Source organism: Xiphophorus hellerii, chromosome 6 (assembly GCF_003331165.1).
Source record: "Xiphophorus hellerii strain 12219 chromosome 6, Xiphophorus_hellerii-4.1, whole genome shotgun sequence".
Taxonomy (NCBI): domain Eukaryota; kingdom Metazoa; phylum Chordata; class Actinopteri; order Cyprinodontiformes; family Poeciliidae; genus Xiphophorus; species Xiphophorus hellerii.
Genome location: NC_045677.1, coordinates 6,042,268 through 6,052,455, shown reverse-complemented (window position 1 = coordinate 6,052,455; position 10,188 = coordinate 6,042,268). Strand labels below are relative to the sequence as shown.

General features: G+C 39.2%; 1 protein-coding gene across 2 annotated transcripts in view; it reads right to left on the bottom strand.

Annotated features, from left to right (window-relative positions):
* tnk2b (tyrosine kinase, non-receptor, 2b) overlaps window positions 1–10,188 on the bottom strand; it is a 60,352-nt gene that overhangs the window by 48,146 nt on the left and 2,018 nt on the right. For both annotated transcript variants that reach the window (XM_032565374.1, XM_032565378.1), the window contains exon 2: window positions 5,396–5,601. Coding sequence is in view for 1 of the 2 variants with exons in the window: in XM_032565378.1 (XP_032421269.1) it covers window positions 5,396–5,437 (42 nt within the window). In the remaining variant the exon portion in view is untranslated. The remainder of the gene's footprint in view (window positions 1–5,395; window positions 5,602–10,188) is intronic.

Below are 10,188 nucleotides of genomic sequence, written 5' to 3'. Positions count from 1 at the left end.
TTTCCATTAAATAAGAAACGCAATAAAAATCACATGTGAATAAGTTGTAAACAAAATATGAGGAGCCATGATCCTCCTACTAATTTCTGTAGTCTTCTTTGACGTTTCCGCCAGTAGTAACATGCAATTGTTGACCAAGTGACTTGTGATTGAAAAAAGCGCTTCTGTTGCAGTTTTTCAAAATAATTTTGATACAACCAAAAAACTCCCTCATCATAACGCAAAAACCTTTTATCAAAAAACATCCCTTATTTTATTATTATTATTATTATTATTGCTGCATTCCCATTAGGAGAATAAAAACACGGCATTCTCTTAAATTCAAATTTGTGCAATTTTATGGTGAATGGAAGCGTAGCTATTGACCCAATATGAACATTTTAGCCTCTATAAAAATGCTTTGTGGAGTAGCAACCTGTGAGCTGATCAGAGCGTGTGCAAAAATGAATGGAAATAAATACAGGGCAACCCAGGAAGATCACCTGGTGAAAGGTCGATGACCAAAAACATACAGCTGGAGCTGGATTAGTTTGGTTTAGCTATTTTGCAAAGAAAAAAACCCCATCATTTTCTATTTTACATGTGCAAAAATTGTGAAGACATTCTTAAAAAAACAACAAAAACAAAAACATACACCTGTAATGGTAACTTTGCACTGCATCGACTTAACTGGATGGAATACAAATGCATGCCACCCATTTCAGAAATGTATGTGCAACAAACTTTGAAAGCCATTTTTATTTCACTTCACAATAATGCACAACTTTTTTTTTTAAATCTGTTTGGCACCCACCAAGGGGTGGCGCTGCCCACACTCTGAAAAGCCCTTGTTTGAGGAGTATCAATAGCGCTGTAGCTTAGGCCAAAGAGGTCCATCTGGCAGATGGAACGGAAAACGAGGGCTTGTTGGAAGGTAAAATAAGCTCATGAGATAAAGTAGCACCATCTCGGTGAACATGCAAACTTCATACAAATGAATTTCACTGAAATAGTGTTTCCTTTCCTGGTTTAATTGCTTTTTCCAGCCACACGGGGGCAGTCTAAGAGCACGGAGGAGAAGGAAAATGTGAAGTCTTTCAAAAGCAGGTGTAAATAAAATCATTTCCTACCAATCATGCATCTGAAATGTGTTATTTATCAAACAAACTGAAAATAAAACTTGAAGAATAACAGAAAGAAGAATATAAAAATAGTTCATTCCAAAGAAGACTAAGGAAGACAAATTAGAAACTCATGAAACTATTTTTTGTAGAGCTTAAGTAATTTAGCTGAGATGGAAAGAACTGCAGAGAACTTCCCAAAAGTTAGGTGTTAATAATTATCTTATCTTGCACTGATGTCAGGTGTCTATTTCAATCAGTTTTCCAAGGAAAAAAATTAAAAAAATATATATATATATATATTTTATATATATATTTTTTATATCCAGTAGTTAGAATCTCTAGGCATGTGTGCAGTTTTAACCTTTTAACCCTTTCTTATCCCAAAAATTATTAGAGTTTCTGTTTTACAGGAACCGCATGAAATGAAAACACGAGACAGTCGGCGTGCTGTCAGTGTGTGCCGACCCGCCAAAATAATTGCGTCATCACTCTCTACTCTCTCTCTGTGTGTGTGTGTGTGTGTGTGTGTACTCAATGTGTAAACTCCTCTTCCGGTCCAAGAGAGAGCAGATGAGATAAAAGCAATAATACAAGTTACATCTTGAGGCGCTGACTGCATGTAGTAGAGCTGCTGAACACATTATGTTGTAAACAAAATGGAGGTATTAAATTGTGCAATGCTGCAAACACAAAGGGCTGCATTTGGAAATGTTGCATTATAATCTTACGGTATATTATTATTACTACTGTTGGTTTTGCTAATCTTATTTTTCATATACTTTTGGAACTTTTTTGTATAAACCGACATATCAGGAAAATAAGGGTTATTTCTGTTCTATTTCTATTCAGTCATATTTGTCTTTACGGGAGTAAAATCCTGTTCCTTCTGCCTTTACTCTGAAGGGTTGTGGTACATCCTAGAGTATCCTTTTGAAGGAAAACTAAGATATAACAAAAGGTTTCTTTACAGAATGTTTTCTCTTAAAGCTGCAGCATGTAACTTTTTTTTTTTTTTAAATATATGTTTTTTTGCTGGTGCCGTCTGAAGAAATGCACAGCTCGTGGTCAAAAACTGCCAATCAGAGCCAGGAGGAGAGTCTTACCGCTGGCAATCAACCTCGTGAACGCGCCATGCTGTCATTACATGGTGACAGTTTCAACAAGTGTGTAAAAAATATATATATATATTTTTTTTATATATAAAAGTTACACCCTGCAGCTTTAAAGCACACACATTTCCCCAAACACTCTGCTTTCAACAATCAGGAAATGCCAAGTTTCTCAATACCCGGTTGCTATGGAGACTCACCTGAAGTTCCCCTTTTTTGTGGTTTTACAATCTCCTGTTCGCTTTTACATACATAACATATGAATAACTACTCATTAAAGGCACTGAAATATAATCTTACTGTTAGTTCTTTTATTTACGGAGGAGATTTATCGAATCTCAGTTATTTCGACTACATATACTCAGTGTGCGTCCCAGACATGACCTTATTTTGTGGCTTATTTTTACACAGACAGTGTTGAAATGAAATCCATGGAATTGTCCCCTCCTTCAGCCAGGGGGCTCTAGAATGCCGATGTCACAAGGTGATCTATTACAGGGAGACTCAATGAGGAAACTCGATGCATTAACGCCGCAGCTAGCACACAATGCACCGGAAAGGCAACGCACAGCTCACCACACCGCAGGGGGCGACTCAAACACAATGCCTGTCTATCTGCTGGGAGAACCAGAAAAACGACGGGATAACGACAAAGAAAGAAAGAAAGAGAAAATCCATCAGCGAAAATGAAAGGAGGACAGAAGGCAGGTTGGCTGGAAACCCTAGTGGTGGGTTGGAAGAGGGAGGAAAGTGGGGTTATGGTGTGAAGTTCACGGTTAAAATAACACTACGTTCTCTCTCTCGCCCTCCAGGAGGCCGGCTCTCCCCGGCGTTCTCCTCTGTCTGGGCGTCTGAGGCCACAAAAAGCACGCTCACTGATCACCGTTGCTATTCTGGGAGATCCGCCTGAGCTCCGGCTTCCGTTCACTCAACAATCCTGCGACTTTCAATCTGCCGTCTGAATCGTTTCATTACACCAGGGCTGCAACTAGCAGTTATTCTAGCCATCGATTATTTGACAATTTATCAATTAATTGGATAAGCGTCCTGCAGATTTTTCATTTGAGCCTGTTTTATACAACATTAGAAATGCATTAAAAGACGCAAATAAACAATTCAATTTATTTTTAATAAGAAAATAAATATCGTGTTGCCTAAAATGAAACAACATGGAATTCCTCTAGTGCAGTGTTTCCCAACCCTGGTCCTCCAGGCTCACTGCCCTGCATGTTTTAGGTATTTCCTTGCTTCAGTCCAGCTGATTTCAATTGATCACTGATTAACAGGCGTTTGTTGAACTACAATCAATTGAATCAGGCACATTAAAGCAGGGAAACCTCTAAAACATGTAGGACAGTGTGCCTTGAGCACCAGGGTTGGGAAACACTGCTCTAGTGTATGCTTGATCATTTGTTGCGAAGGATGAATCTGCAGCCGGAAAAAAACTTCTACCAATATGTGGAAAGTTTTTCTGCTTGACTTATCAAAAGGTGTTTAATCTGAGATTTTTTTTTTTTTTTTTTTTTTTACAGAATTTTAACCGGATGAAACTAAACCTTGAGTTCTGAGTAACACATTTACAAAGAATGTTTTCTTTTTATCTTCAATGTCAAATGTATATACTTTTGTACAGGTTTTGCTTAACTCCTCTGGGTTTGTTTTTTTTTGCTTTCAGAAAATTGCCTTTTTTTGAGTCTATATCCAGTTAACGATTAATGTATTGCTATATTAGTTGACGTTTACTACAATAATTGATTCATTATGATGAATTAATGGGGTTTTTTTAATGATTAATCTTTTCAGCCATATTTACAACTATGTGCTACTCTGTGCTGGTCTGTCTATGAACACCTTTACAAGCCACTGCACACACTCCTGTAACCGAGGGAGATTTATAGAAGCCAATTAACCTTCTTTGGACTGTGGGTGTCAGCAGTGCTAACTGCTAGCAACATGCAGGCTTGTTTAGAAAGCCCAGCAGTAATAATGAGGTCAGTCATGCTCTCATACTTTAGTAGAAGTTAAACAGCTTCCCCGGTGTGTTACAGCTGGGAATAACCGTCATTTAAAAAATGTTTGTAGCGCAGCATAAAGAATAAATGTCACTTTGACACAATACTTGGCAGGCTAATAAAATTAAAGCGCCATCGATTAATGCTGTCCATCCCAGCGATACATTGTTCAGTTGGACGGACTCCAATTTCCTTAAGCTCCGACCCGGGGCATAAATTAAATTAATAGTAATAAACATCAATTATTTTTAGGGCTGGAACGATTAATCAGATTAATCGTCACTAATGGATTATTGGTTTGATGACTATGCTTTTCTTTGTATGCCCTAAAAACATCTAGGAAAATTAAACTTTTTTTTTTTTTTTAAAGAAAAAAAAAAAAAAGGATTCCTACTTTCTTGAAATAATCGCCAACTAATTGAGTAATCGATTAATCGTTAACAGGAGTGTTCACTCAAAATGGGTCATTTTGCTGAGAAAAAACCCCTCAGAGTAGTAATTAAGTCAAAAGTGTACAAAAATACACATACATTTTGCATTCAACGTAAAAACACCTTTGCCTGTAAATATGTTTTATCCAAAACATATTTACCAAACATATTTATCCAAAACATATTTATTTTGATTTTCTTATTTTAAAAAAAAAAGAAGAAAAAAATAATTTTATTGCTGAGGAGTGGGCATGTTTGAATATATTATTAATCAAAAAAGGCTGAAGGGGTGAAATGAATAATTTGTAGAATGTGTTTTCTAAATCTGATTGTCAGAAAGTGGACAGATTAATTAATTACTAAAACAATCGTAAGATACAGCCCCAATTATTTTCCACTGATTCTAAGATTTTTAAAAAATCCCAACAGTAAGATTCATGCAGTTCTCAATTCATATTGAGTGTTTCGGTCACAATAGTTTCTATAGTCACCTTATGCCCTTCTCACCTTCCCCGATTATATATTAGCTTTCTCTGTTCACACACACTGGACAGCACACAGAGGGCAAGACATCACGTTTCACATACACAAAGACAAGAGCCTGTCTCCGCACCGTGTGACGTAAACGCAGCATGCAGTCACACCTGACTCCACTGAACAATCATAGCTGCTGATAGCCGTCTGGTTCGTTGAATATATAATCATATTTTAACGTGTGCACATGCACTCGAGCTTCATACCTGGAATATCTGAGCCTCAGTAATCTTGTTTTCTTTCAGCATCTGCTCTGACTGACAGCAGGTCGGCCGTATTGAGACGAAGCTCCCGGTCCGCCGAGGCGACCTGAACTGGCGTTCATGGTGCCTGAAGGTGGGTGCGCGGCCGCGTCGTTTCTTCTGAATCCATTGACGAACAGAAATCCAGGAGTTTGTATTGTTGGAATTGCCTTGCAAAAAAAAACAACGATAAAAGCACAGAAAATGAGTTTCTCCTGCAGGTTTCTCACTCAGCATGGAGGTAAAGGGTCATTTCGCTATTATTTTGGGGCGTTTGGACAAACCTCCACCATTTTAGAATCAGATTGTTTTTTTTTTTTGTTGTTTGAAAAATGTCTATTCAAATTTTATATTATTATTTAGATAGTGTAATAATATTAAAACATAAACAACCCTTTTCTTTCTTTCCTTTATGTTTAATGACTGTTCTCAATTGCCTAAAGTTTTATAGTTGACTATTCTCAAATATCTCATCAGGGACTCGATTATAAGTAGTCTATTTTTCAATCACTATAAAAAAATAATCTTTTTTTTTTAAAGCATACAGAGAAATTTCATCTACCGGTAAAACATGTTTTGTCAATTTTTTTTTTTTATTAGAAATTGTGATCCATTTTTCAGTCATTATTATAAATTATATTAAAATTATTTATCGAAATGTTATTTGACATGTTCGTCTTTCTGGCTGGCTGCCAGTCAAATTTATCAAGCAGCTTTGCTACTCAAGCTAGCGCAGCAGGGCTAACTAAAGTCAACAGATATGAGGAAGCACTTACACTAAACAAATGTAATAATTATTGAGAAAAGAGAATAAAAGCAAGAAAAAATAAATCATTGTAATAGTTTATGTTTCTTTACACATGTTTGCAGCCTTGTCTGTTGGTTTGCAAAGTGAATAACCGGCCAGAAGCTATCATGGCACGGAAAAGTTTTGGAAGCCCTGATTTAATCTCAAAACTACTACAACTATATTTATTATGAACATGATGCAAAGTAATAGCAAAAACGTGTATTTTTATATTCTGTGTGAAAAATACTAGTGTAACATTGAGAATACTACACCATACTGAATATCCTCGCATCTTGAGAGTCGTTACGGACCCCAAATCCTGAAAACACGACCGAGAACATCAAGTTCCGCCCGGCTGAATGACAGGCTGCAGCAGGACTGGACCGGAAGCAACTCCCAGCCCTGTGAAGTGACTTTGACATTATTCCGACTTATGTCTGGGGGCTGGGGCCAGAATGCCTGAGGGGCCCCGCGCAGGAAAGCACAGAGTGAATGAAACAAATCGGTCTCGCTCAGACACACGAGGACGCGGCCCACCCACCCACTACTACCGAGTAATGTAGCTGACTGGAACCCTCAGTATCAGAGGAGAAGTCCACAACAAGGAGAAACACCAGGCTATTCTTCCCCTCCACCCTCACACAGGCTTGACAATTGAACCCTTTGTCTCCTTTGTTTTGGGACAAAATGGACCAGCGAGGACCGCAAGAGGACAGCGGGACGAACCAATCGCTCAAATACGAAACTTTACAGTGGGGGAGCTTTTAAGTGACGACCAGCCGCTTTGCTGTCAATTATTTATCGACGAACCCATAAAACGTATTGATCTACTGAAAACGATCGAAGCCAGCGGGGCTCGGATTTTAGTTACGCAACTGTCAGAGGGAGGTTGACGCTTCATCCCTGCCCTGGCACAGGAAACCCTGTCCGCTTAGAGAGCGAGACAGGCTAAAAATAACACACACACACACACACACACACACACACCGACACCCCTACCCATGCACTCACATACGCACACACGCCAACACGCACGCACAATGGGCCTCTATTAAAAAAGACTCCACATGCATCAACAGATTTAGCATTATCCATAGTGAGTAAATATGTGGTGCTTTTTGAGGTTTCATTGGCAACAGCTGTTTTAGGGCCAAGCGATACGGACTTACAATTTTATCACGATATTTTGTGGCATCATTGTGTGTGGGTTTTTTTTTTAACATTACTTGGGATTTATCACAACAGCAATAAATCAAAATTCTTATAAGAAACTGATCGCAATAAATGATAAACAATAAAAGTATAAAATGAACAATTCCAACAATACGGACAATGGGATTTTTTTCAGTATTACTTACTTGGAATTAACCCTGACAACAATAAATCAAAAACATTTTATACTAAATTTATCATAATAAATTATGATAAAATTTATGTTTTGCCTGACCGTATATTAAAGTTTGTGACTTAAGAAAGGAATGCCACTCAAGTTTAAAGCTACATGAAGGCAGAGTAGGAAGTACTTATCACAAATAGCGCCATCACTTGTTATAACAATACTTTATACAGTGAACCCTCGCTATAACGCGGTTCACATTTCACGGCCAACGCTCCATTATCTCGTAGGCAGCCGTCCTGAGGAGAGTTGCACCGAGAGGTTTTTATGACGAGCTCAGCAGATGCGCAGTTCCACCAGGTGTTTGCTAACTGCTGCTGCCGCTAGTCTGGAGGGGCTCAGTGGGGAAGGCGAGGTGTCATCGTTTAATCCCCATCATTTGACTCAGATGTGTTGTGCTCTTGCAGCTTTGCTTTTGTTACATAATACAATTTGCCTTTAGCTTATTGATGCTCACAGCCATCACCAATATACAATAACTCTTTTGAATTAATGAGTTACAACATTAAATTTCTCTTTGGGGTTTTGAATTTGAATTAAAGCCCTCTCATTCAGTTCTTGATCTGAGAGAGAAGCTGCTGAATAAGCAAGCTGTCCCGTTCTCTTACACCACCTTCTGAAACAACTTCGGTGCTCCAGTATCAGACCTGGAGTTGCCTCATAGACCGTTTGCCTCGGAGTCATTGAGTGTTTGTGCAGGAAGGTGGCCCAACACCCCTGCAGATTGACTTTCTGTTGGGAAATTGCCGACTGAACAAATCTGGCACGGCTCCATCTCCGCTAACCGCATGTCGGGCGCTGAGCCACTACCGGCAGAGCGTTTCCTCTCAAACACATCCGACGTCTTCCAAATCAGCCGTAATCACGGCATGTGTCAGAACATGTTGAGGAGACGTTGCCGGCTCTTTCACTTCCCCCTCGGGGGAGAAGGGGTACTCATCATAATAATTACACAGCCGGGGTCATTAGTGCTCTGTTTACAGCTTACCAAGTGACAGTAATACAAAGTAATCAGTGATAATTCTTGTTCTCCCCAACTTCATGGGGTGAAAGTTGCTTGAACCGCAAATCAAACCTCAACAATCAGCGAGACTCAGGGTGTGCAACCAGACTTTCAGTTTGACAAAAATGCAACCCTGTCCATTTACCAACATCCTGCACGAGCAACTTTAAGTAAAACTGTTTCACTATCAACCCAGCAGCATACATAGCTATACCAGTCCACCAAACAAAACACGTCTCATCAGTCTTTGTGTTAAAAAAGCAGCAGTGTTTGCTCTCAAAAAGTCTCAACACTCGCCTTAAGGATATTTTATTATAGCCATAAAAATGATCCACTGCCCGTCTGCCCTGAGGGGGAGCAGCATGACTGACTTTTTGTCTCTAAATACGCTCTATTGCATTTACGTCTCATGACTGTCAGCCTCGTCCCACAAGTTCGGTAATTAAAGAAACATCCGGCGCGTAAATGAAATTTAGAGTCGTCTTCTGACTTCAGACAGCGAGTGGCCTCGGATTCTGCCCGGCTCGGCTCGGCTGCGGTCCAGCACTGCAAATGTATTTTATATCGAAAGAATTTTTCCACCCGCCCCCTCTTTTTGACCTAGACGTGCGAGCTGTAATACCTGAATGGTATGACTCACATCTACCTCCACGCAGCCCAATTATCTTAGGCTTTTCTTGAGATAAAGTAGAATAGCTGTGACCCCCGACCCCAGGCTAGCTGGTTGGGATGAATCATTGGCTTCACGGTTGGAGCAAAAAAATTAAAAGAAAAAATGTTATATTCCTACAATATGTCCAGTGATTGACAATGAGGTGCTAAAGACTTAATCCGGTGCTGGCAACACTTAACAACTGATGTTCAAACATACTTTCCATCCAGTCTGACATTGAGTTGAGTTATTTTTAAAGACAAAATGGAAAACTAAAAATAAAAACAATAATGTTTAGATGTATAAAGCTAGTAGAGACCCCAAAATACTGCCGATTTCAGCAATGAATGATTTTGCTAAAACCGTCTTTCACATAAACCAGGGTTTCTGCAGCAACTCAAATTTAAGACCTTTCAAAACCATTCTGAACATAATTTAAGGATTGGTAAGACCAATCCAGTGCTTGACCTCCATGTTTAAAATCCGCTAGTGCTCGCGAATATGTCCCGCAACCAAACTTCATAAGACGAGATGAAAATATTGGGTTCACGAGAACAAGATTTTACCATTACCTTCAAGAAAACTTTAAACCTATGCTGGAAAAAGTTATGTCTTCTGGATTTTCATTGATTTTGCCACAAACTCAACAAACAAATTCAATGTTCATCCTGTCAGGGCTTAAGACAGTGCTTCAACGATCCATGGTCCGCAGCACAGCATTTCCCATTCACTATTGATGAGGTGAGCTGGGATTGTGGCGTAGCTCAACGTACCCCTAGACGTCCAGCCACCAGTTGTTACAGCAATAGTTTCTACTTCTTTTAGTGTCTGAACAACTAGCAGTGCCTACATAGTGTTCATGTTTCGTTTTTCACTCTGTTGTCGTTTATCGTACCTACTGGGAACCCAAAATGTT